At 36.8% G+C, this 27,675-nt stretch overlaps 2 protein-coding genes and 1 pseudogene across 4 annotated transcripts in view; 1 reads left to right on the forward strand and 2 right to left on the reverse strand.

Annotated features, from left to right (window-relative positions):
* Nucleotides 1-16,288, reverse strand: LOC113686652 (THO complex subunit 1). 2 transcript variants are annotated; one of them, XM_089188053.1, is made up of 25 exons: nucleotides 16,151-16,279; nucleotides 16,002-16,075; nucleotides 15,401-15,461; nucleotides 14,441-14,507; nucleotides 13,509-13,627; nucleotides 12,851-12,899; nucleotides 12,532-12,627; nucleotides 11,287-11,360; nucleotides 10,666-10,727; nucleotides 10,165-10,273; nucleotides 9,539-9,633; nucleotides 8,867-8,918; nucleotides 8,717-8,758; nucleotides 8,173-8,231; nucleotides 6,974-7,040; nucleotides 6,778-6,828; nucleotides 6,046-6,116; nucleotides 4,859-4,891; nucleotides 3,982-4,050; nucleotides 2,180-2,245; nucleotides 1,940-2,023; nucleotides 1,456-1,487; nucleotides 894-1,009; nucleotides 659-692; nucleotides 1-147 (listed from the first exon to the last, which is right to left on the reverse strand). In XM_089188053.1, the coding sequence occupies exons 1-25, from the start codon at nucleotides 16,199-16,201 to the stop codon at nucleotides 116-118; spliced, it is 1,665 nt and encodes a 554-aa protein (XP_089044179.1). In that variant the 5' UTR covers nucleotides 16,202-16,279; the 3' UTR covers nucleotides 1-115. The 2 variants fall into 2 exon arrangements, with proteins under 2 accessions (XP_089044179.1, XP_089044180.1); XM_089188054.1 differs by lacking the exons at nucleotides 1-147; nucleotides 659-692; nucleotides 894-1,009; ... (1 more) ...; nucleotides 1,940-2,023; nucleotides 2,180-2,245 and adding an exon at nucleotides 2,547-3,888 and having other exon boundaries at nucleotides 16,151-16,288.
* Nucleotides 16,243-22,601, forward strand: LOC149037748 (alpha-1,3/1,6-mannosyltransferase ALG2-like). The gene is made up of 4 exons (XM_089188055.1): nucleotides 16,243-17,021; nucleotides 19,163-19,465; nucleotides 20,078-20,505; nucleotides 21,385-22,601. The coding sequence occupies exons 1-4, from the start codon at nucleotides 16,562-16,564 to the stop codon at nucleotides 21,499-21,501; spliced, it is 1,308 nt and encodes a 435-aa protein (XP_089044181.1). The 5' UTR covers nucleotides 16,243-16,561; the 3' UTR covers nucleotides 21,502-22,601.
* LOC113667445 (ATP-dependent DNA helicase PIF1-like) overlaps nucleotides 22,422-27,675 on the reverse strand; it is a 7,775-nt pseudogene continuing 2,521 nt past the window's right edge. The window contains exons 2-7 of the transcript XR_016181267.1: nucleotides 26,248-26,517; nucleotides 26,027-26,133; nucleotides 24,901-25,147; nucleotides 24,493-24,580; nucleotides 23,841-23,986; nucleotides 22,422-23,136 (exon numbers count right to left, since the gene is read on the reverse strand). The product of XR_016181267.1 is annotated as an ATP-dependent DNA helicase PIF1-like (transcript). The remainder of the gene's footprint in view (nucleotides 23,137-23,840; nucleotides 23,987-24,492; nucleotides 24,581-24,900; nucleotides 25,148-26,026; nucleotides 26,134-26,247; nucleotides 26,518-27,675) is intronic.

Raw genomic sequence — 27,675 nt, forward strand, 5'->3', positions numbered from 1 at the left:
TCTGGTCTTGCAAACAGCTTTAATTACAATTAAGAGAGAATTAAATGGATATAATATCTTGCGGATGTGATGCTGTCTTCACTTGACACAAGCCAGTGACTTGCTTTTGGTGCCATCACGTGATAGGCACGGCTGAGTCCGAGGTTCCTGCAATGAATTCAATCCGTTAACGAGCGAGTACAGACACATCTTGCAGTTCTGTGGGTTTCCAAAAATGACTTTTTGAAGGAGAGTAGCCCGCTCTTCTATATACTTCAGGTTATCCGTGCTAATTATAAGACAAGGGAACATTCAAGTGATTGGAGGTACCTTTTGAGCATTGGAACAACCCAGTAAGCCTCTAATTCCTACAACATCCGCTGATGGAAGAAATATTCTCTGTCGTGCAAAGGACGGCTTTTACCGCTATGATTTGGTGCTAAAACGGCATTTCTTATCGCGGACGTAAAAACAGCGTAACGATGGAACAAAAATCGACAAGTGTCCCATTCGTCAATTTTGTCCACTCTCTCTCTCTTACACTACCCCTTTAAATATGGATGCATTTGCGAAATAAAAAAGCAATGAAGATCATCTTTTAAAATGAATATTTTGCAACAAAAGAATATGACAAAAAAAAACAAAATCATCTTCGCGTTTAGTTTAATGTGGCACTCACCATTAACCACGATGCCTTCCTCAGTCTTTAAGTTCTGTAAATGATTAAAATAAGCTAATGAATAAAAGAAGCTAAGTTTGGATTTTATTTCGTGTGAGTGATTGACGAAAAAAAAAGTGTGTCGGTCAAATTTGTTAAAAAGCTAAATACGACTTACATCTTTCATGCGACAAGCTAAGAGAAAAAAAACCGAGTCTAGAAGTAGTACAAACCAAACAGAAGTTAGACGTCTTACCGGTAATTCTTGCGCAAGTTGTTGTACAACACTTTCAAGGTAGTCTGGAAGCGTTTTGAACGGGTTGGTGCTTGGCTGGAAAAAGTGATGGCTTCTACGAGCGAGGAGACGCAATGCTGCAAGTGGAACATAATTAACGATAATTCTTAATATTGTATGGCAGAAAGTAAGGAGAATTACTAATGAGATCCTGAGAGTGGAAGGACTAATGGAGGAGTGACTTAATCATGCCCCGCAAAATATTTTAAATATCGGTGGTCATAACATCAAATTTGTCGAAATAGAGCGCTTTTCGATTGAGTTTTAATAAACCAAAACCAAAATAATCACAACCACCAATCAGAAGGAAAATACATCTAAGAGCCAATGAGAACACAAAGAACCCAACCGCCCAAAACGCGAGAAAACGCGGGCGACCAAGTCATGATTGCGTCTGACTGGTCGATAGGATGACGCGAGTTTTCTGGACCAATCACAAAGCGAAGTAAAGCAAAACCAATGCAATCCCAGATTACTTTCGAGACTCAATTGAAAATTGCTCTGTTTGGAGAAGGAAACCTACCTCGCCAACCAAAGTTACTGTTTTTTGTAACCCTGCAAGAGAAAGAAAGAACTCTTGATTGAGAGTAAGGAAACAGTCCTACTTCATTACCCACCAACAGTACAAGACACAACTATAATTTCCGCAACGCTTCCCAAAGTTTCTTATGAGCCCTTGATTCGTTTGGCAATTTATGATTCACCCTTTACACCCTAACATCCAAATACATATTCTCCATACTGTTCTCCATACATTTCCAAGGGCGCTGACAAGGAGAATTTGTTTAACAATCAAGATCTCCTTTAGTTGGTGATCATTTCTTTTATTCTCGAAACCTTAATGCGGGATTAATAGGAGATATTGTAAGGAGAAATTAGATGCTAGTCACTCTTGGGGGTCACAGGGTTGAGAAGGATGGGAATTTTTGAGCTTGGTAATGAAATTACCAGCTGAATTAAATGCAGTGAAAACATATCTGCGTGAACATTTCAAAAGACATCCATACTTGTACTCCTCTTCCACCATAGCGGCTGGATCAGCTTGCTCTATGGCCTCCGAAAAATATTCCTCAAGGGTTGGGAGAAAAACTCTAAAAGTTAAAGAGAAAGATCAACCAAAATGGTAAGAACGACCCAACAGGTCAAATATTTCCAATAAAACAGAAGCCTCTTTCAGCTTGAAAATATGCTAAGATATCCCTGACACGACAACAGCTTCTCGGCACATGTGTTTCATGCTCTGTTACCTGTTTTCGGCTTTGCAAGCTTCCAAATTGTCCGGGCATAAATTCCAAAGACGAGTCAACTCATTGCTGCAACAAGGGGAAAAAAATATGATGAGAAGCGAGTTTGCGCAGTTTCCTTCTTTAGATAGTCGATCAATACTCGGTGAAGTATCGGTGACTTACCGACGTAGCTCTCGATCGATACATCTGTCGACAGTCGAACGACTACTTTCCAATTAGAATTTTTCCTACATACTTTAAACAGGATCTATGAAAATTGAACGGTTTCTATGGTATAGTCCTTCAACACTTTATACTCTAACATTAATAAGAATATTCTCTGTACTACACATTTCCCAAGCTGCTGACAAGGAGCGCTTGTTAAATCAAAGTGCTCTGTGAGCAAACTCGTGAATTGACACATGATTTTTTAGATTATGTTTAATGTTATCTGGTTTAGGGAATTTTGTGGTTGATTGTCATATCTAGAGTACTAGCAGTAGTTCAGTGTTCGCTAATGTAGCAAAGAAACAAAGTAACGTTGGGATAAGAAGGCATTACAATTGAAATGATCATGCTATTACATTTGACAAGGTGGATGATGTCATGTGTTTTAAACGTCTATCATTTTTGTTTCTGGTTCAAAAGAAAAGGTTGGAAGTAAATGTGGGTGAAAAGTGAAATTTACTGTCTTTCGTTGTAAATATTAGAAAATCAAGGCAATACTGTCTTAATGAAAACATTAACGATTCCCTCTTTATCAAATGAGACAAACGGGAACGAGTTTTGAGTGATATAACTAAGCCAAGCCTGCCACCGTCATTTTGGATCTCCGCCTGGGTAGATTTAGGTCACGTGCTAGGCAACGTATGATCAATAACAAGATAGAATTTCATTTCAGGCCTATTTATCAATTTTGTGGTGTGTAACTTTCGCATTTTAGTACGTTGTTTGTATGTTGAATCTTCAAATTGTCTTGAAACTTAAAAGAAAATTGTTCTTTAAAAATTCACTGAAAATCGGTAGCTAAAATTGTTTGTTTAGGTGTTATCTGATTTTCGTGTTAACTTGTTATTTCGTCAGTCGCCGGCATCTTTTGTTGCTTCTCACAGGAAAAACACACGCGACGAAACGTAATGATCAATTTTGTCCTCAATCTCACGCTATAACAGAAAAAGCTTTTGAACATCTGTAAACTCCGAGCGCTTCGCAGTAAGTGATATTTTCAATGAATCTTCGGATTGTTTTCAAGTTCAAGAACTGTAAATTACAATTTTATGACAAACGAAGGTTGTTCTGTTATTTCAGTGTGAATCCTTGCATGCCTGCCAGTCGCTGGCGCCGCTTGTTGAAACTAAAACGAAAAAAAAAACTCTTTTAAGATTATCATTGGCTTCTTTTTCACCCCACCACTATTCTTAGCAACAAAGGTCGCCATTTCGTCTGTTTATTGCTCGCCAAAAACTATAAAATGCACTCAAAAGCCTAAAATCTAAAAAAAGTTTACAGGAATCGACCAATCGAGCGAGCGAGCGAGCGAATGGCATTCCCCACATCGTATCTATAACTCGCTCTTGCGCATGCGCGCAATTCACGAGTTAAAAATCAAGAATTTCTTTAGTTGGTGCTTATTTCCTTCATTCTTGTCTGAATGATCTGTGATTGCTTCTCTTTTGCATGGAGTCGCACCAAGATCCAAAGCAAATTCTTCTTTCTTCAAGGGTGATATTGTAAGGAGATGTCAGATGCCAGTCACTCTTTAATAAGGATAAAAGGATTAAACAGATAATCCCATCATAACCAGTTTTACAAGTACACTTTACCTTCCCATGAGCACTTTTTTGGATTTCCAACCTGAGGCCATCTCTTCCCCAAGACTGACTTTACGCTTTCTGTTCAGAAATCATGGGAACATTGTCAAGTAAAATTTGTCAAACTATTTATAAATTATTAAGTTGGAACCCTTTCTCATAATTCCATTTTCTATAATAGAAATTTATCTAAGAATACCAAGGACGTTGTAGGCGAAAAAGAAAATCTGAGAGAAGAAAAAGTAGTCAGACTCAGGAGAGATTTTTGGAACTAGAGTCGAATCTTAGTAACTTAATCACTCGCTAACTCGAACCTCGCGCTAACTCGAACCAAAATCGATTTCCCCACCATTTCCATCATTCATCTATTGCAGTTTTACCCTCGGTAACTCGAACATCCCGCTCACTCGAATTGTCGCTTTCTTACACTCTCTGCAACTTTTAACCCCTATAACTCAAATAACGTCGAGCCACGTCTGTCAATACGAGGCAAATTAAAACAAACAGTGTACTGCAGTCCAAACCATTTCCGTTACGTTGTGATTTTTTTTTTCAATTTCCTTTGAAGATTCGGGTTATCAGGATTCGACTGTATTGTAGTTTGTATAAGACATTCAGTAGGTAAAACGAACAGCGATAGTAACAAAGGGGTGAGAAAAATGAGGACGGTCTGGGTCGGGTCGCGGAATGAACTTTAGCATCCCTGGTTTTCGCTCTGTTGCTACCGTTAACTATTCGTCGCGCCGTTTACTATTTCACTCCGTTTTGCTTGCTGAAAGCCTGAATTAGGCTTGAATTATTGCGTAAATCACGACAAATTCTTGTGTTTTTACTTCTAAGTCTACCGCTCAAGCCAGGAAAACTCGACCTAGTATAAGTTTACTTTCACCTTGTGGGTTTGGGTGCCACTTCATCTTGGCTTCTGAAAATGAATTACAATGTCAGATACATCACAAGGAAAATATTCCCAAATAAATGTACATGTTCATATAAAAAATCTTCTTGCATTCGCTACAACAAACAACCTAAGATCACTCTTTCTGGGTGAAAATTGCGCAGGATTCTTAAAAGGGGCACGTGGTTATTTAGGCTGAGGAAAGGCAAGTCAAAGCAGTATTCCCAGTATTCCAGCAAGGTCATGAGCGGGGGCTCCAAGTTTGCAAGGGTATTTCCCAGGGGTTAAAAAAAAAACGTTTCCAGCCGTCTTCCGCCGACTCTTTAGCCTGCGAGCTGGCTCTCTGCTGTTTTGAGTTTCGCTTTACGGCACAGCCGCCTACGATATCATCGGCAGCCGCTTATGGAAAAAATGATTGAAACCCCTGGTATTGCCATACACTCTTGTTCGACTGCATCCCTAGCTTTCATACTTCTATCCTTTCCTCTCTCCCACAATGCAGCACAGTATTCATTCCGCATACTATGGTTTCTCTAAGTGTTATGTTGAGTGCGTGGAGGTGAGCAGGGGCTCGGTTACTAAGTTGACCTCCATGTCCCGGTTAACGCTGTCCACTGGACCCTGGTTGTTGTGTCAATTAAGGAATTGTCCGTCAGTCTAGTGTTGCAAGTCTGATTCGTGCAAACTGATTTATTGCCTTAATGCTAACCTGATGTATTGCCTTGACGAAGTAATGGGCGGAACAATAGCTCAATACGTGCGTTTTTGAGACGATTTTGCTCAGCATTTCTTAGCAATCCCCTACAACGTAAAATCACCTGATTTTGCGCACCCTGACGGCAAATTATTAAATAAGTTTCCATTTGGAACTCAACGCTCCTCACATAAGCTATGCTAAAGTTGAGATGTAACGCCGTAAGAGACGCTTGACACATCCAGCCATTCGCAGAATTAGCACAATAATTAGCGAAATAATAAACTGATTTCTTGATCGACGTCTCCCCCGGCGTTTTCATCCTGACTGAAGAATGAAAAAGTGTTTGCAAGCTGTGATTACTTAATTTGGATGCGTCCAGAGAGAGAAGTCGTCCGAAACAGTTTGTCTATGACGAAAATAAAGTTAGTTATGACTGACACAGGGCAGCCACTTTTGGCATGACATAACTATCTTTAAAAGCTACCTGTCTTTAATGAAACTTGGACATCCTTCGTTCTTCCATGATATCCAGTTTTCTTCTCTTTCTAGGATATGCTGTGTTTTAAAAAAAATTGTTCAGAATTTATACGTGCTTCCTTGAATGCTTCTGAAACGATATCTCTAAAACCCAAAAACCAGCGGTTTTGTAACGGGCAACGGAATCCTAAATTTGTAAATGTATTTGCCATATCACTGAGACAAAGGTGATAAAGGTGAAAGTAAACCTTCACTTTGCTCTCTGATTGGCTGAGAGAGCTCGCGCCACTCTCTAAACCAATCAAATTCAAAACTAAAACCAGTCGCGACTAGTCCACCCACTTTTTCCCGCGCTTTGAGCAATTTGCTTGTTTTTGCTTCGAGTTCTGATTGGTTGTGATATTTTCCTTCGCTCTGATTGGCGACCTAATTTTGTTACTTCATGAAGTGCTCGAGTTTGTAGAAATGAAGAATCACACTCACACTCAGGCCAAATTTTAAACTTAAGTTTCCAAGTTTTTCATTTGTAGTTCCGGCCACTGAACCGTCTCAATTTTTGTACTCGCCAAACGGCAAAATCACGTAAACCTTACCTTCTCTCCCCCCCCCCCCCGATTATTTAACGGCAAATCTTCGATCACTTTCACATGTTCTCAACCTCGTAAATCAAACAGCAATAGCAACTCATCAGAAAAGGTTTTGGTTGCACAACTACATCCAAGTGGAATATAACACAAACCTCCACAGTTTTCGCAAATTTATCGCCATCAGGTGGTGTTTCTCTCAACAACTGCAAAAAGCAAAACAAATACATCTTAATGGAAACATTTTCAGAAAGGTCTCTTCATGCAGTTCAGAGCAATTTTAACTTATTCGTATTCAAACTTAAGTTGGCAACGTTCCTACATAAGAGATGTTGAGAAAGAAAGCCTTACTTCATATACTTGAGATGTTGCATCTTTGATCCACGTGGATTGAGACTCACTCAGGACTTGGTTTGTGCTGAATAATGAAACACAAAAATTAACCAGAAATAAAGTCAAAAGTCTTTCGAGTAAGCAACTTCTGTAATGGGAATAATAACGGGAATGGCATTTCTTGTCCCCTATTTTCAGGTCAAATTATAATTTAAAATGAAATGTCATTCAGCGCAGTGATTTATAAGGGTGATAGGACCGACTGAGTCCAACTCGGTCTGTAATCAAAATCGGACAACCGTCCGATTTGTTTATCACGTGTATGATTACAGACAGAATTGGACGACAAGCACGATGCGTACACTGTCCTATTGGTGCTCATATTGGACTGGTTATAACCAATCACGTTCGAGAATTCTGTTATAGTTTTGATTATACGCCGTACCTTTGATAAGGTTCAATGATTCAGGGCGTGAAATTGTGCCTAATACAGGCGCCAAGGCGACTAAATTTTTCACTTTGGCGACCAAATCCTGAAAATTAGTCGCCAAATTGGCGACTAAAATGCTTCATCATAACCATACCTAGAGATATAGTGAACTAAAAAGATTTGCAAAGATACCGCGGCAAACTTCCTCGTTAAATTTGTTTCCAAAACGCAGCACATGCATCTCGATCGATAACTAGACATAATCTTGGATTTAGGTGAGCTTGAACGTTGTATATCTTCCATCCTAGTGTCCACTTTGTAGCATGTTAAAGATCTTTTTTCTACCCTAATTTTGGAGGGTCTATCTAGAACGCTGACGGCGTAAAAAAAAGGTTTTGTTTGTCTTTAAAAATGGCGACCAACCTATTTTGAATTGGCTACCACTTTGAACAATTTAGGAGCCAAGCGGCTATCAGAAAAAAAATTAATTTCACACCCTGTAATTTCCTTATTTCAAATTTTATGTGGAGTTGGACCATTATCAAAGGGTTATATTGTCCTTATTTGCTGTGGTCTGGATGGATTTAAAATTCATCTCAGTATGAAAACACACCGATGTGTTATACCTCAATTTAATATGTACATTGCAAGCATGGAAAAAATGGAAGTCTCCTGGTTATACCCATCCAGGGGTAACTCAGAAAAAAGATATGAAAGCCTTTGCTAAGAAAACAGAGAAATTAAAGAGGATAAATAAATGAGTAAGAAATTAAGAAAAATAACTCACCTTTTAAACTTGACATTACCAGCAAGGTACTGATATATTATTAACATTTGTACAAGGATCTGAAAAAAAAGGAAGGAACATTGTGCATGACTAAATCGGATTTTGACACATTAACTTTTTAATGATGTATACAGTTAAATGATGCACAACAATCTCCAAAAAAATGGAAGTAAAATAAGGGAGGGCTCGTACCCTTTTCAGAAAAAAAAATTGCGAGGAGCTTTCTAAGACTCTGATTGATTTTTCCAGAACTCCAGTTTTTACCCTAAACTCTTTTATTTCCAAGATTTTACAATCAATTCTCCATACGGTCTACTTATATTTCTCATAACGTAAATTCAGAAAACTCTATTGCTTGAGTTAAACAGATTTCTAGGGACTTTCTGGGTCCTGTAATCGTTTCCCACGACTTTCCAGTACTGGAAAATGTCAACATAAAACTCCACCGTATGAACCCTGATAATATAAGCCTCTGGAAGCTCTTTCTGAAGCCCCTTAGACATTTTCAATTTTGCATTAATTGTATTAACAATGATTCACTTACAGTTCTCCTGAAGTTACTGTCACTTAGTTGAAGATCAAGGAGCTTTATTCACACAGCAAAAAGATAGAGAAAAAAAGTGTCAGATTCTTGCTGACAATGTTACAAAATTCATATGCAGACACCCACAAGTAATTCAATTGTTGAAATTACCTTCTCGTTAGTAAGAAACTTGGCAAAATAGCGAGCCAGATCTTTGCTGTCACTGATTAAAAAAAAATCATAATGTTTCTTATAAGTACTTTATTGAATGAGCATACAGTATGATAGACATTAAAACAATGACAAGATGTACCAAATTTATTAAAAAAAAAAGAATAACATTGTCGTTGAAATTTTAGCATCTTTTTCAACTAAGTGTTGCTAAAATATTAAGGCAGTGCCTTAAATCAATCTAGAGCTTTTAAATCAAAATGTAACTTGGCTCTCAATTGAAATTGACCCAATGTTTTCAGCAGCTAACTTAAGTTCACTGACATCTGGAGCCTTACTAATGCCCCAGGAAATTGTAACAGAAATGTGAAAAATACTGGGGGTCAAGAAGAAGGAAAACATGAGATATACTAGCATTCCATCCAGGGGGAGCAGCAACAGTCCTCAATGGTATACACATCAGAAACTGAGATAAGCTGTAGGCAGATTTCTCTCTCAGTCTCTCTTATCCTTCAATCATGAATTTAAATAAGCTTTTATTTTATTGCCTTAAATGTCACTATGACTACAATTGTTTGGCAGAGTTGTATGTCTGTGCTTGTACATGCTTCTGTTGTGTTCACAAATCTAAGATGGATAGGTTTAATATTGTAGTCAGCTCTCCAACAGTACCTTCCCTGGAGATCTTTAAACTCCTTTGCTTTCTTTTTCCATGTAACATGTTCCAACTTGACACTTCTAAACACATTTAGAACTTCTTTTGTATACTAGAAGCAAAGAAAGTGTTACAGTAAACAAGTCTTGACATACACTGATAGTTTGAATCACCATTCTATATCCTATGAGAAACAATGAATTCTTCATTCATCAGAAATCCTTTATTTCATAGGCAGGAATTAAAGCAGTTTGAGGTTCTTTTTGGGTTGATGCAAATCTCTAACACAAGCACCAGGGCAATGTAACCAAGTACCCCACAACAACTTCAACCATAGAGTCATCTAATCTTAGTGTATGTGTTAAAAACCACATTTCATGTTCATCATAGAAAAAAATATATTTGTTTACTCTGAAACAAGACTTAAAACTTTAACTCCCACGAGTGACCAAGACAGAATTTCTCCTTACAATATCAATACAATATCAACCAGATAAGTGATGAGAATAAAGAAAAGTATCAATTTGGGGATAATAACGCGATCCAATACCAAATTATCAGAACTAACATTATATGTAAGAATTGTATGGTTGACAGTAAGGAGAATTATGAGTTTGATCTGGGAGTTGAAGGGTTTACTCACCTGTGTGAATGTTTTCCAGGCCAAAGTGGTGTAACACTGAGTGGGATTACGGAAATAATCTTGTAATGCCCAAAATTTCTTATACAGGTTGAAGTCAATTGGGACAGTACTGTGGAATAAATTTAATTTGTAAATAAACTTAAAAAATGCTAGACTACCCTATTACTAACACTGCTTTAATAAAACTACATGTACATGTAACCAAGCATAGAGGTGTAGAAGTGAAGAAGTGTCTATGGGGGTGGACCTTTCATTTTCATTTCATTTTTTCCATATCAGTTTATTGACAGTATTATTTTCTATTAATAGTGTGCAGCTTCAAATTTTTTACATTGACTGTTGTCTTGAAAAAAACCAAAGAAACTTTTTCAAAGCCAAGTCAAGTAACACATCAGATTCAAAGATGAGTCCTCAGACCTCCAACACTATTCACAGAACTGACAGTGTAAATGCAAAGTGTGGATATTTTCAGGAAATTGTCAAATTTGCTCCACATTCTACCTTGTTGTTAATTCCCCAGCTTCTTGGCCATCTACTTCCATTTCTCTTCCAATAGCTTTGTCCTACAATTAATAATACCAAAATAAATCAATTGCTACATGTAATTACAGAAGACAAAAGCTATCTAAGAAAGTACAACATTCTAATTACATTGTAATATCTTTATCTTCTAATGACAACCCTGTGTGATGATTTGAATCTCTACAACTGTCTCTGTAAGGGCTCCTAGTCAGTAATGCTGAGAAAATCAACAAAAGTCCAGAATGGGGCAACTCAGCCTGGGTACAGAATTTACTTTAATTATGTGCTGCAGCTGAGCTGTGCAGTACTGTGTCTGACAACAAAACAATGTAACACTCATGACCTAATTATTGCCTAACCCTTTAACTCCCAGATCAAATTTCTAATTCTCCTTACTGTCAACCATACAATTCTTCTAATGTTAGTTCAGAGAATTTAGTAGTGGATCAAATAATTATTCCCAAATTGATATTTTCCTCTATTCTCATCACTAACACCCCCTGTATCTATTTGATATTGAACAGAAATTGTAAGGAGAAATTCTGTCTTGGTCGCTCATGGGAGTCAAAGGGTTAATTTTATCAATTACATCACAATTACCTTCAGTTCAGCAGTTGTTTGTTTTGTATATGTTGTGGTGTTTTCATAATTAAACTGACTCATTAAATTTAGACCTGAAGTAGAGAGAAGAGCAAAAATAAAAGACTTGAATATTACTCTCTAAGAAGTTACCATAAACACTCGCAGATAGGCTGCACTTGCAGATAAGCAACATGTCAAGTTTGACAACAAAAATTTTGGAAAAAAAGTGGGACAACAACTGCAAAACCTACCCCTCCCCTAACCCAACAGCAGTCAACTGATAACAAGCTAGGGTTAATGTTGGGTTATGGGAGAGGTAGGTGCAAAGTTGCTCAGATACTAACATTGATCCAAACCTTTTTTGAAAAGAAGTTGAAAGAAATCATGTGCAGAGTCTTCAGAAAGAAGTTGAACATTGGTTGCTTCAATGAATATACACCCTGTAAACTCATTTACATGTACATTGAAAATTGAGAAAGCTTTGAATCCTTGCCTATAATTTCCGCTGTAATAGTCTGGACATCAAATATAGCAACTTGGACTTATCCTTGATGTAACCCAGGTACATGGCTTGCAGTTTTAAAAATGTTTGCAGAAATGCAAATTCTAAAACAAATTTTGGGGTTTGCACATTTTTGAGTTGTGAAAATTCCTTGACTTTTAAGGACTTTTTCAGTGATTTTTCAAAAAATTTCCAAGACCATAGTTAAGCAGGTGTACTGATTGGTTCATTTCAAGTGGCACACAAATTTGCATAAATGTCACACAAGAAAGCAGTATAAACAAAATTGTACATAAATGTAGATCTTGCAATACACACTAATGCTTATTTCTACTGAAATTTAATTTTTAACTTGTTGATCAATTTTTCAATTTTGGTCAAAAAATTTTATTGCACTGATAGAAAGCCTGCTGACTTTCCATGATTTTCCAGGAGCCAAACCTAAATTCCATGACTTTCCAGGCTTGGAAAATGAAATTCTAAAATTTTATGACTTTCTAGGATCTATACCAACCCTAATTTTACAGTAACAAGGAACCCTCTATGTGTAAAAACCACCCTAAATTGTACCAACAGCTTAATGTAATAACATTCTGAACAGTTAAATCCACTGACTGAGATACATTGACATGTCCTTTTAATTTTATTATACCTTTTGTTCAATCTGAAAAATGAAGAGAGCCAATTTACATGTACTGTGTTTCCATCAAAGATCACAGCAGAGGCCAAAACATTGCATGCTGCGATGACTACTTGCTCACCTGATTTTTCAGAAAGGGGAAACAGCCTTGCCAGGAACAGCTGAATCCTTCCACAAAATACTGTGTTCTGGGAAGTTGATAAGCGGCGTAGCAAGTCTAAAAAAGTTTACCAGTGAAAGTTTAATCATTCATGGAGAGTCTTTATATTGTATACTCACCCTGTGAGTATACAATGGACAGCTGGACATTTATCAACTTTTTCTATCTACAGGATGGGCACTAATTCAAGGAAGGCATTTTTTCATGGTTGGGTACTTATTAATAATCAAATAAATACCCTTAGCTATTAGGATACTTCTATTAAGACTGAAAACCTCACCGTTACACATTCTAAGGAGAAGGTTCTTTCCAGCAGAAAAGAATAATGGCTGAAATCAAATTGAAATAAGATTAAAGCTACAAAAAGTTCTTAAATGAGGCTAAGTGAAAGGCAGGTAGAGTTAAGAGATGAACACATGATTTTCCTGCAGAATCTATGTACAGTTTACAAACAGATTCCAACATGTGCATCTGTTCAGAAATAGATCACAGATGACGTCATAAGGTGGAAAGGACAAAAAGATGCCACAAGAGATGCAGCCAAGTGTCACTTGGGTTCTCACTACATTTTTGCCTCTTCTATGACCTACAGTACTACTGGACAGCCACAACAACATGGTTGTAAATATTGACCTTATCTAGGCATCTGTCCTCAAGATAAAAAAAAATTCCCCTCCCCCTGGCAATAACCCAGAAAAATGTACAAAGGATTCAGCATATCACAATTATAACACAATGATGGTCATATTCCATCAATAACTAAAAATCAAAAATTAGTTACTCTCAAGATTCTGATAAATAAAGTCAGGCTTCAGTGCTGATTGAGGAAGCAAAAATAATTGCTCTTCTTGGTTACACGATCAGAATATAATTCAGAGCACAGTCATTTAATTCCTCTTCATCTATTTGTGAGCAATAACTTGAAGGTCTTGGCTTACCATAGTCCAAGTAGAAACCTTTTCTTCTACAAATGTGAAAAGTGGATCACAATTCTCCAGAGTGATGCAGTCAAAAATGTCACTTAATAAAATGAACACTAAGTTTGGGGAACAGTATCCTGTAGCAAAAAAAAAAAAAAAAAAGGAAGTGAACAAAGAGTTACTTCTATCATAAGTGTAGCTATTACTTGTCTAATCAAAAATATAACAAAATTCTCAAAAATGATTGATTATCACCGACCCAATTTGAGCTCCCATAGGACAGTGTACACATCATGCTTATAATCGGATAGTGTAATAGGACAGTTAAAGGGGTAGTCAACACATCATGCCTGTGTAAGGGGACAGAAATTGTCATGTGCGCATGCTGATGTTTCTTATTTCACCGAGTTAACTGTTGTCTTTTTTTATGAAAACATATAGCAGATGTCTAATTCTTTCTCAAATTTTGTCATAGTTTTGATTAATTGGTTACAGGACTTCATGTCATCCAATTCTGTCTGTAATTATACTCATGATCAACAAATCAGACTCCTGCTTTGCGAGAAACTTTTCCCTATAATATCCATACATTATACAGCAAACAGGTAATGAGAATATTCAAACTTATCAGGTAAAAGCTGCTACCTTGATTTAGCATCAAGTTCTCATAACTAATTTACAAGGAAATATGTAGCAGCTAGAAGGGAGAATTAACAATCAGATCTTGGAAGTTAAACTGTTAACTCTTTGACCCCTTAGAGTGATTAGCATCTAAGTTCTCCTTACAACTCCAACCACACATTAAGGTCACAAGAATAAAGGAAATAATCGCTAACTGAAGAGGCTCTTGATTATTATACAAATTCTCCTTATCACTGCCTTAGGAAATGTATAGGGAACAGTTTGGAGAATATACATACTGACGTTAGGGTGTTAAGGAATGAGCTCACCTTGAAGAGCTGACTTGATAACCAACTTGATCAAGACTTTGCATCTGTCCATATCTCCCCCTTTGAGCTGAAATATATAAATTACAGTTCTTGTCATATTTCTCTGTTGTATTTATTTGGGTTTTACATGTATATCCAGGGATGTAGCTAAAGAAGAAGTCAGGTGGTAAAGATTAGAATTGAGCTGGCTAAAAGAGAGATCTAATGAATAATGATGTTCTTAATGCAACTTGTTCACAGAGAGGTGCCATACTTCATGTTTTCAAGATGAGGAACCTCAGACATGGAAAGATGACATGGCAAACAATTTTTCATCTCTTCACCTTGTCTTGGTGGCACAGATACTCAAGAAATCAGAAGTTGTTTTGATCATTTTCATTAGGAAGGTATGCTGCAATATCAAATGATTCCAAGTGCATCACCCAGATATCATGAATTTCCCTTTACCAACATGGTTTCTACCTACTTCACGCATATGCTTGCATCATGCTCAGAATCAACTGGACATTACAAAATACCAGTATTTGCTATTATTAAGACTAATACATTTTAGCCATACTGAATGTACAACTGTGAAAATAAATTGTTTGTCCAATCAGAGACTTGAAACATAGTAGTTGACAATGGAGGACAACAAATGACTTCCAATCTTTGAAATGTGTTGGTCAGTGAAAAAAAAATCAGTATGCACAAAATAAAAATATACTACCATGGAAAGTGCACACGTACAATATTTATTCTCTCTATGTGATGAATTAAAAAAACTCAATTGTTCCCTACACTCACAGGTTTGATTTTTTTATGCATTGCAACCTGTGAATAAAATCTGTTTATGTGCACTTTCCATGGAATAATCTCTACTTATCATGTAAATACATTCAGTGAATCTAGATTTAAGCTTATCATCATAATATAACAAGCACATGTAAACAGAGCTGCTCCAACTATGCAAATACTCACCACTGAATCTTTAACAAGATCTCTAAAAACTTGATCAACTACCAGTTTTCTCTCCTGCTCACTAAAACAATGGAAAAGTCACAGACAAAAATATGTCACACTATCAATTTACCACTTTCTAGGATATCAAATGTAATACATTATCTAGTGACAAAAGATCTCTGCAAGCTCAGTTAAGCTTCTATGAAGATTTATCATTATTACGATAATCACAAACTCAGCACACATTGCGTGGCGAACTTACAACACAGCTCAAAAGTATATTGACAGTCTCTTGAAACACAATCTTCGATTTTCGATTATTCTCGATTATTATAATCGAGCCTCGATTCTCAATAGTTTCGGGGATCAAGGATCAAGTTTTGACTTGAAACTGTACACTTCCTTTTAAGTGGTGCTGTAAATCGTGTCGAGCAGCAATGCTAATTATGTCTAGTATCACCATCGTCATTCACAACTTCTTTACGCAGTCATTATATTGTATTATACTGGTAGACCATAAACAAAAGACAAAACTGTGCAATAGTTCTGAACTAGCAACTACATGCCACACGAAGGTGAGTTTTTAAAGGCTTAACATATAAGTAACATACTCTGATACCTTCCAGCTGTACTTTGGAAAGCAGCAACTAATTCCGTCTCGTCATTATCATCCTTAGCTTTGTTTACACAAGACTGCAAAGGAGAACCAAATTTTTTCTCAGATTTTTGTACTGGGCTTGTTTCTTCAACGGAACGAGAGAAGCATACCTTTAGTCTTTCCCTAACAGCTTGGAACTCCAATCCCCCACTGTCCGCCATTTTAGCTTTTACCCAGGCCTGACGGGTACCCTCATCCCAGTACCTCTCCAACTTTGGAAATTCAAGATGGCACACACGGTGGTCATAATTGTTCACTGAAGTTCGATTGGTTTGTCATTCCCATTCGTGTATCCAGATAGAAGACTTTCTAATAATCATTGCAATAGTTATCTTACCTAGCCTGAAGTATCATTAACCACTCGTAAGTCAAGTAACAAACGCCGTTGTTTCCTTTTTTTGGTGCACAACCTGTGAGACTCTGTGTACACGACACGACACGACGTAATTCTCATCCAAGGAGGTGTGTTGGGTTCGTTTCAAAGCATTTGCTGAATTTTTACTTCATTGTGGGTTAATTCTATGATGGTTCGAGTTGCCTTCGTTCATCCAGATCTGGGAATCGGTGGCGCTGAACGTCTAGTGGTGGATGCTGGCTTAGCTCTGAAATCCCGTGGTCACGAAGTTCATTTTTTCACATCTCACCATGATAAATCTCACTGCTTCGAGGAGACTAAGAACGGTTCACTTCAAGTCACTGCAGTTGGAGACTGGCTCCCTAGACACTGCTTTGGATATTTTTACGCTTTCTGGGCGTATGTAAGAATGATTTATGTCTCTATTTATCTGGTGTTCTTCTCATCATGGCGGATGGATGTTGTGTTTTGTGATCAGGTGTCTGTCTGTATCCCGTTTCTAAAGCTCAGCAAAGCACGGATCGTGTTTTATTGTCACTTTCCAGATTTGCTCCTAACTCAACGAAAAAGCTTCCTTAAAAAGCTCTATCGTGCTCCATTAGACTGGTTGGAGGAACTCACAACCGGTAAGCTGAAATGTGATCTTCACGTGTGAAGGATAATAAAGAAGGCTTTGTCAATGTGTTTAGTTTTGAGGGTTAGGGGGTGCTAGTACAGATTCAAACTGACAGGAGTGACCAGAGGTTTTTTTTTTGTATCATTCATGTATTCTTGTACTTATTTAACTATTTGGCTATTTATATTATATGTAATTTATATTATATGTAATGGTTCTTTTAATTCATCCTTATAACTTTTCTTTGGGATGGGAATGGGAGCCTGATTTTAAGACACTATTTTGGGGAATGGATATACTTCAACGTAAATTTTCATTGTAGCGCTTGCACAAGTAAATATACCTTGTTCAGGGGATTTTGGAAAGTTTGATTTTTATCCCAAAGCAAGTATGACCATCAGTCTGAGTACAGATTACTTCTTCCCCCATACTGAGCTGTTTACACCCAAACATCAGTATACATATTCTCCATACTTTCTTTATACATTTCCTTAGGTATTGAAAAGAAGAATTAGTGCAACAATCAGGAGCTTCTTGAATTTTTTATTTAAAAAATAACTCTATGTTAGTGTGTAGAGTACCGTATTTATCCATGTATAAGTCGACTTTTTATGACCGAAAAATCAGCCCAAAAATCACCCTCGACTTATACACGGGTCATAGACAAAGACCTGACCCAAGCAATCCAAGAAATTAGCATAACAATTGCCTGAAGTCCATTGGTAAAACCGAGTTTACAAAACCAGTTCTCACTGTGTTCGAGTTTCATCAGTTTTCAGCATGTTCTTTATAGACGAAAAAGTTTGAAATAATGAATTTTGCGTGGCTTAAACAGAAACCTACTAAAGCTTATTTCTATTGTATCTTCTGATCTGTAGAGCAGACATTTTTCCTAACAGCTTCGCTGCTGTTTACAGTACTTAACTCTCGTTTTCAGTGCACGAGAAGTTATCTTAGTTACCAGTGCTCCTCAAATTTGTAGTTTCCAAGATGGCGATGTTTTCATCAAGTGATCCTTCGAAGCTCTTCGGTGTTCCTTCGGTCTACTAAATCTCCTTTCAAAAGGTTATTTAAATGCATGAAGATTTCATTTTCAAAGCGATTTAAAAAATATGGTAAATTACTTCTCCAGTAGTTCGAAGTGCTCGTATATGCTTAAATCATGAATCGTGGTGATATAAACAAGTGTTACAGCACAAGGTTACATTTTGCTCTGCAGTTTTTTTTTAATTCACTGTGTTTTCAATATGTTCTCAGAAATAAGATATCAAACATTTGGGAACTTTCTATCAGTCTGAATTGTTCTTTAACTAGAAACAATGAAAAATCTGATTTTTGACCTTGAAAATGGGGGGTCGACTTATACACAGGTTTGACTTATACACAGATAAATATGGTACATCACAGCATTTGGATATCTTGCACCAATCACAGTGTTTGGTATTGTAAATGATGTATAAATTAATGTTTGGGTATCTTGTAAATGATGTCATGGAATCAGGGAGACATGCACAAAGATTAATGTTCACCAGAAATTTTATACTCATTTGATAAGTGTCATGGTTTATTACCTTTGCAAGAGTCTAGTTGACTAAGATTGAGATTTATCAGGATATAAAAGGTTCACATTTAACTATTTGTATCATTTTCATTATCACCAGGCTTCAAGTATCAAGGGTGATAATGTAAGGAAATCTGTAGGGCAGTAACTCAAAGGGATTGAAGGGTTGATGGGGCATTGATCTTTTTTTTCTCAGGGGACAAGTAAGAATGGGTGTGACTTTTGATTAAATAATATCCATTAGATTATCATACAATTCTCATGTAACTTATGGTTGAGAAACATGTCAGAATTATGTCAAGTTTCATGTAAACCTTTCACACCTAAGATCTCACTGGTATTTCTCTTTACAGTCTGCCTTACAGTTCTTGTGATGTTACTTCAGTTAATTTGATATTGGATATTTTTCTTTGTTCTATTACTTGTCTGCTTGATATTGTATTGACTTGTAAGGAGAAATTCTGTCTTGGTCATGTATTGATGGAAGATGGTTAAAATATGGAAAATAGGCTGCTTATGGTTAGTGTGCATCATGTCGTATACGTGCAATAGCAGTGTCAGCAAATATGATCGTTCTTTTTCCATTTCAGGCATGGCAGATAGTGTTCTTGTAAACAGCAATTTTACTGCTGAAACATTTTTGTCAACATTTACAAGTCTGTGCAGTAACCGTCCACGTGTCTTGTATCCTTCATTGAATTTTTCTTCATTTGATAAACCAGTTGTAAAGGAGGAAATTGAAGACCTCATACCACCTACTGCCAAGTGTGTTTTCTTGTCTATAAATCGATATGAAAGAAAGAAAAATTTGAACCTTGCCTTGGAGGCATTAGATTGGCTCAGGAATATTATCAGTGACAAGGAATGGAAGGATGTTCATCTAGTTATGGCAGGTAAACAATAAGGTACCTTTTATTTATCAAGTTTGAGGTCCTTAGCTTACATTACATGTACAGCTTAGATTACATGTACCTCTTACTTACCAAGTTCAAGGTCCATTCTTTGAGTTACACTCCAAAATTTTTGGATTTATGGCCCAAGGGCAAAGCATATGGGCAATAAATCCATGCAAAAATAACTATTTTCTGTAATTTACAGTACAGAACAAAAAAACAAGGTTAGTAAGGTATTTATTATATCTCTGGGTTCAAAAAGAAGGGGAACATTTCAGTTCAAACAATTATTTCATACATACTGAGATTTTCACTGTGAAGTACTATTGTCCATGTCTCTGATTGGACAAATGAAATATTTTCAGTCATTTGCTTCCAATCTTAGTATTGGACTGTGAAAAAATGTCAGCATGTATGAAACAAAAACATAATACCATGGAAAGTGCTTGAATGATTTTCATTCACTAGTTGTAATGCCTCAAAAAGTCACTTGTTTGCTGTGCTCACTTGTTTGTACTTTTGATGCATTGCAACTGGTGAATAAAAGTGGTTTGTGCCCACTTTCCATGGAACAGTCTCGATTTATACAATATTTCTTTGTTGTTCTTACAGGAGGATATGATGACAGAGTAACAGAAAACAAAGAGCACCATTTGGAACTTTGCAAACTTGCTGAACAATACAACCTGAACAGTAAAGTCACATTTGTGAGATCATTCAGTGATGCTCAAAAGTTAAGTCTTCTTAATCAATGTTCTTGCCTAATCTATACTCCAAGTCATGAACACTTTGGGATTGTTCCAATTGAGGCCATGTATATGAAGCGTCCAGTAATCGCAGTTAACAGTGGAGGGCCATTGGAAACTGTTCAAAATGGTGTGACTGGATTTTTATGCAATCCTGATGCCGAATCATTTGCTTTAGCAATGAAGGAGTTTTTGAAGAATCCCTCACTTAGTTCAACAATGGGTGAAGCTGGCAAAGAGAATGTGATCAAGAAGTTCTCTTTTGATGTATTTGCTCAACATCTTCACAGTATTGTATGTTGTTTGTACTTGCTAGAGTTTGATGCCTATCAATTAGACTAGTTCACCTTACAGACTGAGTAGCATTTACAGAACACTCAACTCTTGCTATAGCAGCACTTTGTTTTTCAAACATTACAATTTTTTGGGGGTATTTTTTGACAGGTGTTTTAGTTCTGTTCATAAACGTCATGTCTCAAAGTCAAGAGGTGACTTTTCTAGCCATCACCTGTACTGTATAAAATTCATAGGTTGTCAGGGAGAGAAATTATATATATATTTTTGATGATCCCAAATTTATTATCAAGAGTCAGCTCATTTGCTTAGGCCTCATTTCATGTAATGATTTGTAGATTGTATCTACTTTGGGGGCTTACTGATATTTCATATGTTTTTTATAAATTGTATAATTTATTTTTTTCCCTTAACCCTGCCCAGATCATTAGCCCTTCACCAAAAATTATTCTGCATATAAACTCACACTCAACCCACAATTCCTCTATGTGCCCTTACAAAGGACTAATACTCAAAATGTCAGCTCTGAAATTCTGGCCAATTTACAGTATCAACTCAGTTGATAAAACCAAATTACCAAGATTAGAGATAATGTTTACAACTTTTGCAATGGCAGGTTTATACCAGAGACCTTCAAACTTCACTTTTTAGTTGCATTCATATTCATAAAAAATCAATTTTAATATATTTCTTTAGAATGTTTAGTATTAAAAACTATTTTAGTTCAGCATGGATGATGATGACAATTAGAAATTCTAGCATGCTTACAATTGTAGCTCACTTCAACAAACTTTGCCTTGCACACAGTCTCACTGTTTGACTGTCAAATAAATCACAGTATTAATCAGACAATATTGCCATTGTGTGGTTTATTGACAGGTAACAGATGGAGCCCAGACAGGGAGGGTGTGGTCGACAGCTTTGACATGTTTTCTCATGGTTGTAGTGTTCTGTGTGGCCTGTGTGTGGGTTGTCAATTTCCGTAACGGTCACTGACAAGAAGTTCATTACATAAGATAAAGTATTATTAATCCATGGTAAAAAGTCACTGATGAGAAGGTTGTTACTTTTCAACATACATGTAAAGCATATTTAATGTGCTATAAAATCAGTTAAATAATTATGTAATGATTTAAGTAAGTGACAAGTGAATCATTGAAGAAAATACCTTTGCAAGCTTATCCAGGCTGTGTAAAGAATGATTATATTCAGATTGAGGGCATCTTAGAGGTTCGCCATGACTGTGTTTTGCCTCTATAGGTGTTCATAGAGGCAAAATTGCAAATAAAAAAATAAATTTTTGCAAATAAAAGATGTATCATGCTACAAGCTGGAACTGTTTCAGATGCTATAGTTAAATGAAAAAGGTTTGGTCACTGAATTTGCAGCCTTCTTTATTTTATTCCAGTAAGCAATGTGAGATCAAATCATCACCATTTTCAGCAAGTAGTAAGTTTTTGTGACAAAACATGAATTTAGAGATTGTAAGGCGGTAGGGTGCTTATTTTAGGTGGGGTGCTTTTAAACTTTTCCTATGCTATAGGGTGAGTGCTCTTTCAAGGTTGGTTGTGAATCAAATGAAAATTCTACGTCACTATATTTGGTGACCTATCAGAGTGCAGTGTATAGAGTTGGAATTCTTTACTTAGAATTGAATGGGAGACCTTTGGATTTCAGTGTAATTCAGATTATTAAACAGTGTTAGAAAAAACTATATGGGGGTAAGTTTCTAAAGAAACTGTGGTGCTGTGTTGGTGGGGGTTGTGACAAAAAAAAGTTGGTGTTATCAACTGAATTGATAATGGTAATTAGTCATTATAAAGAGTTTCTTAAGCTTCAAAGAAGGGCTAGAAACTGTTTACAAGGGCTAATTTACATTATCAACTCAGGTGAAAAACAAAAACAAATTAGCTTCAAAAACAATAATTTTATTATGCTTTAGCTTTATTTATCACTACAGGGTATCTTTGTTATCTTATGTTTGCTGATCTTTAGGCAATAACTTATATGTAGGAGTCTTTGCCAGAATAAAAAAATATGTAATAAATAGAACAAGTTAAAATAGTTTAAATTAATTAAAAATATTTTCATTATGCAGGTATTTATGAAAAATCTTTTTTACAATCCTCTACAAGCAGTGTTTGGAGCAAAGAAATATACAGTGTAATTAATTACATAACTAATAGGGTGTGTCTCTTAGTCTCTGAGTCTTATCTGAAGTGGTGTGTGTTAGTCTCTTGGCATCAGATAAATGCTTGAAACATTGCATGAGCAAGAAATTACAGCTCAGATTGTTGTCCTTTTCTTGTCAACTTCCTTTTTCCTTTCTCCCTTCTTACCACAAGTCTTGTACTGACTGTTGGTATATGAATACTTCACTTAGCAAGGGTAAATATTTTCTTTGTCTTCATTCTGAAAGTTGAAGCGATCAGTGTTGGCTTTCTTGACTTTTGTATCCCTCTGCAGCCTTGCATAGTAACGCAAGACATCAGGGTGAGCGCGTACACACTTGCTATCAAAGTCCAAAACTCGGAGGCCTTGAAGACTGCGGGCTCTTGAAAGTGCAACATAAGCTTGGCCATATTCAAAGACTCTTGACAGAGAGATTTCAACACAATCCAGTGTCATACCCTGGAAGAAAAATTAAAATTGGTAGAGAACACTACAACAGCAAAGTGCAGTTACCTAATTTAGTTGATAAGCAAAATTGTCACAGAAATGGCTTGACCTCAACAGATTAGGTTCTTTTCCTTTTCCCCAGGGCAGAACCAACATCGGACTTTTTCCATTTCAGTATCTATATCTGATATACCTCAAATTTCAGCAATTGTGACAAATTTTAAAAACAAAAACTTTAAACTTTTTGATTATAATACCTCATTTTTAGAAGCTACTTCCCATTGATTCCTTTGTTTCTTCCCTCTATTGTTTTGCTTGGGTGCATTTTTATCATTGGATGGCTCATCATTTTCATTAATTAATAACACTTTTGCAAATTGAAAGTTGCTGCTTTTTTCAATTTTCTGTGTAATATAATACTAGTAAAAGAAACCTATACTTTGAAAAACCCACGATTTATTTGAATGAGCTTCCTCACCATTTCTCTCTAACCTAACATGGATGAAATTATTTAGTAGTTCTGTGGTGGCATGTACAGGAAAAAAAGTGCTTTAAAACCACTGAGTCCTAAAGCAATGCACACTGTTGGAAGAAATCTCTTTTCAGCTTTGTTAGAAAGTTAGCCTTGCCTCAATTAAATGTAAAACCCTTTTTTCATCCACCACACTATTATTACAAGAAGTTACCATTGCAATCTTTTTTTTAGCTTCTGTTACCTGGCTTTTGTGTATGGACAATGCCCATGCTAATTTAAGTGGCAGCTGTCGCCGAGTGACTGTTCCTCCACCAGGTGTTGATACAACCCACTTTTCAGAACCAATGATCTCTTCAATCCCAGAAACAAACTTGACAATAGGGTAACCTGAAGGAAATTGTGTCATTCAGCAATATAAAATCCTTCTAACGAGCCTATAATTTTTCAAAAGTTTGTATCACTTGAATTATAGTCCCAATCTTATTATGACTGGTCAAAAAATTATGAGGTAACATTTTTATTCAGTAAACATTGTGACAGCCTTTTTGAATAGTTACCAGTGACAAAAATAGCTGTCAAGTGTTGATCAAAGGAGAATTTCTTGAACACATTTCTCAGGAATCTTGCAATTGTGACTGCAAACTTATTTTCCTGCATATCAAATACATGAAATTTTCTGATAATACTGTTAGTGTGAATTTGGAAGCAATCTTTGCAGTACTGTTTTGAACTCTACTTTAAAAGCAGTGAAAATAAGGCCTGAAAGAAAAATTGGGGATTTGACCCAATGACCTCTGGATGCCAATGCAGTGCTCTACTAACTGAGCTAGCAAGCCAACTGGGAGCTGGTCACTATGTTGGTTCATAATACTGTTAGTGTATAATTAACAGACCAGCAGATCCCTCGTCAAATCCTTTGATTATTCCACGAGCACCATTGACAAGTCCTTTCAAGACATTCAAGTTCTTAGCCAGCATCACCTAATAAAGGAGAAAAGGTATTTTGGGTAAATCACTCAACATTTATCATTAACATTTACAAATAACAGGAGTTATCAATACCCAAAAGGGATCCACAACTGAAGTGACCACATTGCAAGACAAAGATTACATTTCTCTTTTGAAGTGATGAATAAATTACTACAATCTATTTTTATTTACAATGAGTTATCTAAGGCTGATGACCCATCATTGTTATGGTCATAAATAATTTATTTATTAAAGAAATATCATTATAACTATATTTTACATTTTACATTCTATAAATGTGTAAAGCAAAGCTGTATGTAAGAAGCTGTTACCTGTGCTCCTACTTTTAATTCCAAAGCATAAGACACAGGAACATGACTGTCAAGCATTGCGCTCATTCCACTGTCACTGTCAGTTGCTTCAAATACCTTCTTTTCACCAAGTAGTCTTGTCAAATGTATGTCATTTATCTGATTGACGTTTTCCTTGTGGGTGCAAAGCTTGGTAGCAAGTATTCCTCCTTGTTCTATTAGTTGATTCTTAGTTGCAGTTAACTTGGATACAAGAGCATCTGAACAACTGGATACAACAGAATATTATTTACACAATAAGTAAAGGTAAGGCGACTGAGTGGAGTCCAATTTGGTCTGTAATCATACAAGTGATAACAAAATCAGAAGACTGTCCAGTGGGAGTCTGATTTGTTTATCAATAGTATGATCACAAACCGAATTAATTGACATTAAGTCTTATTACCAATTAATCATAAAAGTTATAATTTCCAAGAAAAGAAGCACAGCCAAGTCATGAAATAAAGGGAAAATTTGCATTCTAAGACAGACAAAGGAGTAACAAGGCTGTGATTGGTTGATTTAAACCACAACTTTGAATGTGATTGGCTTATTGAACTGTTTGATAACAAACTGTCCGATAACAGACTGTCCCATAACAACTTGGCAAGTGAAGTAGTGGAAAACAGGAGTTTTTAAAACCATCTACAATTGAGGAAATTGTGATTTTTTTGATAAGCTGAATTATACATGCAGTTTGATTGGTTCTTACTTAAGATCTGCTGGAGGACAGTCACATAGATGACCTCACCATTAGCAACATTTTGCCTCCTTATTGTATAAAACAAATAGATTCTATGTTGCAGTGGGTGGTAACAGTGATAGATCACAGAATATGTCAAAATGTAGTAAGAACATCAGAGACATACTCAGCCGTGGCTTGTGTGACACTTTTTTGTCCTTACCACATTTTGATGTCATCTGGGATCTTTTACTGAACAGATTCTCAGCAACATGGAATCTAGTTGTTCAACAGAAATGATAATGGTGGCTTGTTGTGACAGCTGCACTGTATCTTGAAAGACCACATTGACTCATATTAACATAATTCATATAAATTGTTCATTATGAATTAACATAAACTGCTTGCAAAAATTAAGATTTTTACCTTCCAACTCGCACATTCTGAAGAATCGAGATAAAGAGTGGATCTTTTTGTCTAAAGACATGTTTAAGCTCAATGGTTGTTTCAACACATTCACTCCAACTTTCTGCCTGAAATAATTGTAACAAAAAGTCAAAGGTTGCATAAAATCTCATGACAGTGGCTTGTATAAAATCTGATTGCCCAGTCTTTGGATGAAATGTCAATGGATCATAATTTTTTACCTGAAAGCAAAACTTTTTGGGTCCTTGTTGTTTTGTTACAGGAGGAAGCTGTAAGAAATCTCCTGATAAAATCAGCTGAATTCCACCAAATGGGATATTTTCCTTTTTTCTCAGCACGGGCAACTGCTTCAAGTTCATCAAAATAGGTGGACTCAACCATTGAGATTTCATCAATAATCAAGTGTTTACAACGTCTCCACTGTTGGGCTTGCCCAGGCAGTGATGCCAGATCCACACACTGAGCAAGAGGTGCACTTCCACTGCCAATACCTGTCATACACAAGACCATGAAAACTAATCAAATTTTGAAAACCCATCAACAGAAATTAAAGTGGCTGCATGACATTCCTCTTGAAAGCCTTACCTCATAGGTTGTTCCAACCTACCAGATGGTTTCTCGCCGTTATATTTAAGACCTGGACAAAATGTGAGTGACATTTTTTTTTCTCCAAAAAAAAAAAACAATATCACAATATCACAAATCATATCCTATAGAGTCTATGTGACAGCTCTTCCCAGAGACTTCAGGATGGTGGCCTGTGATGGGTGAGGTCTTCCATGGAGAAAGGGGCCAGAGGTTAGACATACACAATTCTGCCTGGCATCATGTCTCCCAGACACTCACCCTAGTCTGAAAACAACTCTTCTCCTCAATGTTCTGCAAACCGATCGAGTCTTTCATTTCCATTACCCTGCCAGCAGAGTCTCCTTCAAGTAGAGAAAAGTGGGTGGAGTGTGAGTTCACTTATTTCTGGAAGGAAGGAAGGCGAATCTGCTGGCAAAGTAACCCCCTTTACACCCCCTCAACATTCTTTTCTGCATGTCAGTGGTTGTTCGTTGAACTTGGGGGCCTCACTCCAAGAGCTCCGCGCGGCGCACTAGCATCAATTTTTTTTCCACTGAGTTTTTATGACACGCGCGACAGACCTAACCGAAAAGGAGGGCCTGCTCGAAGACTAATGAATTCTTTACTTCGTCAACGTTTCATCCCTTCCTTTCTCCCCAGAACCATTAATCGACCAATTTCACTGCTGCCATCAATTATATGTCTAGCGCAAATGTATGAGTACTACTGTGACGCTTGCGACGAAAGAGGAAACTTCGAGGGGTGTCGCTATGCGTGTTTTCTAAGGCAGTGTTCACACTTGGTGCCCGGGCACCGTGCCTGGGTTCTATTCTACGCCGGGCACCAATGTGAACACACCTTTTTTCCTGGTACCCACGCCAGAATTCGGGCACGGTGCCGGTGCCCGAGTACAAGGTCTCGACCTTGTACTCAGGCACTAAACTGGGCACTGAGTCCTTGTGTGAACACATTTTTCGTTGGTGCCCTGGCACTTTACCCACAAACCACTTGTTTTCGTACCCACAATTCCTTGTCCCACTCGAGATTTCAATAGTGAGCGTGTGCTCTGTTTATTGAATGTG

Source organism: Pocillopora damicornis, chromosome 11, assembly GCF_964200805.1.
Source record: "Pocillopora damicornis chromosome 11, jaPocDami1.2, whole genome shotgun sequence".
In the NCBI taxonomy this organism is placed as follows: Eukaryota; Metazoa; Cnidaria; class Anthozoa; order Scleractinia; family Pocilloporidae; genus Pocillopora; species Pocillopora damicornis.

What these genes read in the sequence shown, in the direction of transcription:
- LOC113686652 (XM_089188053.1), bottom strand. Translation starts at nt 16,201, where the DNA reads ATGGCGGACAGTGGGGGATTGGAGTTCCAAGCTGTTAGGGAAAGACTA. An exon ending in TCCCCTTTCTGAAAAATCAG is followed by an intron (nt 11,361 to 12,531) that starts GTGAGCAAGTAG and finishes TCTCTACTTCAG; the next exon opens with GTCTAAATTTAATGAGTCAG. An exon ending in GCTTGCAAAGCCGAAAACAG is followed by an intron (nt 2,024 to 2,179) that starts GTAACAGAGCAT and finishes TTTAACTTTTAG; the next exon opens with AGTTTTTCTCCCAACCCTTG.
- LOC149037748 (XM_089188055.1), top strand. Translation starts at nt 16,562, where the DNA reads ATGATGGTTCGAGTTGCCTTCGTTCATCCAGATCTGGGAATCGGTGGC. An exon ending in GTTGGAGGAACTCACAACCG is followed by an intron (nt 17,022 to 19,162) that starts GTAAGCTGAAAT and finishes TTTCCATTTCAG; the next exon opens with GCATGGCAGATAGTGTTCTT. An exon ending in CTCAACATCTTCACAGTATT is followed by an intron (nt 20,506 to 21,384) that starts GTATGTTGTTTG and finishes GTTTATTGACAG; the next exon opens with GTAACAGATGGAGCCCAGAC.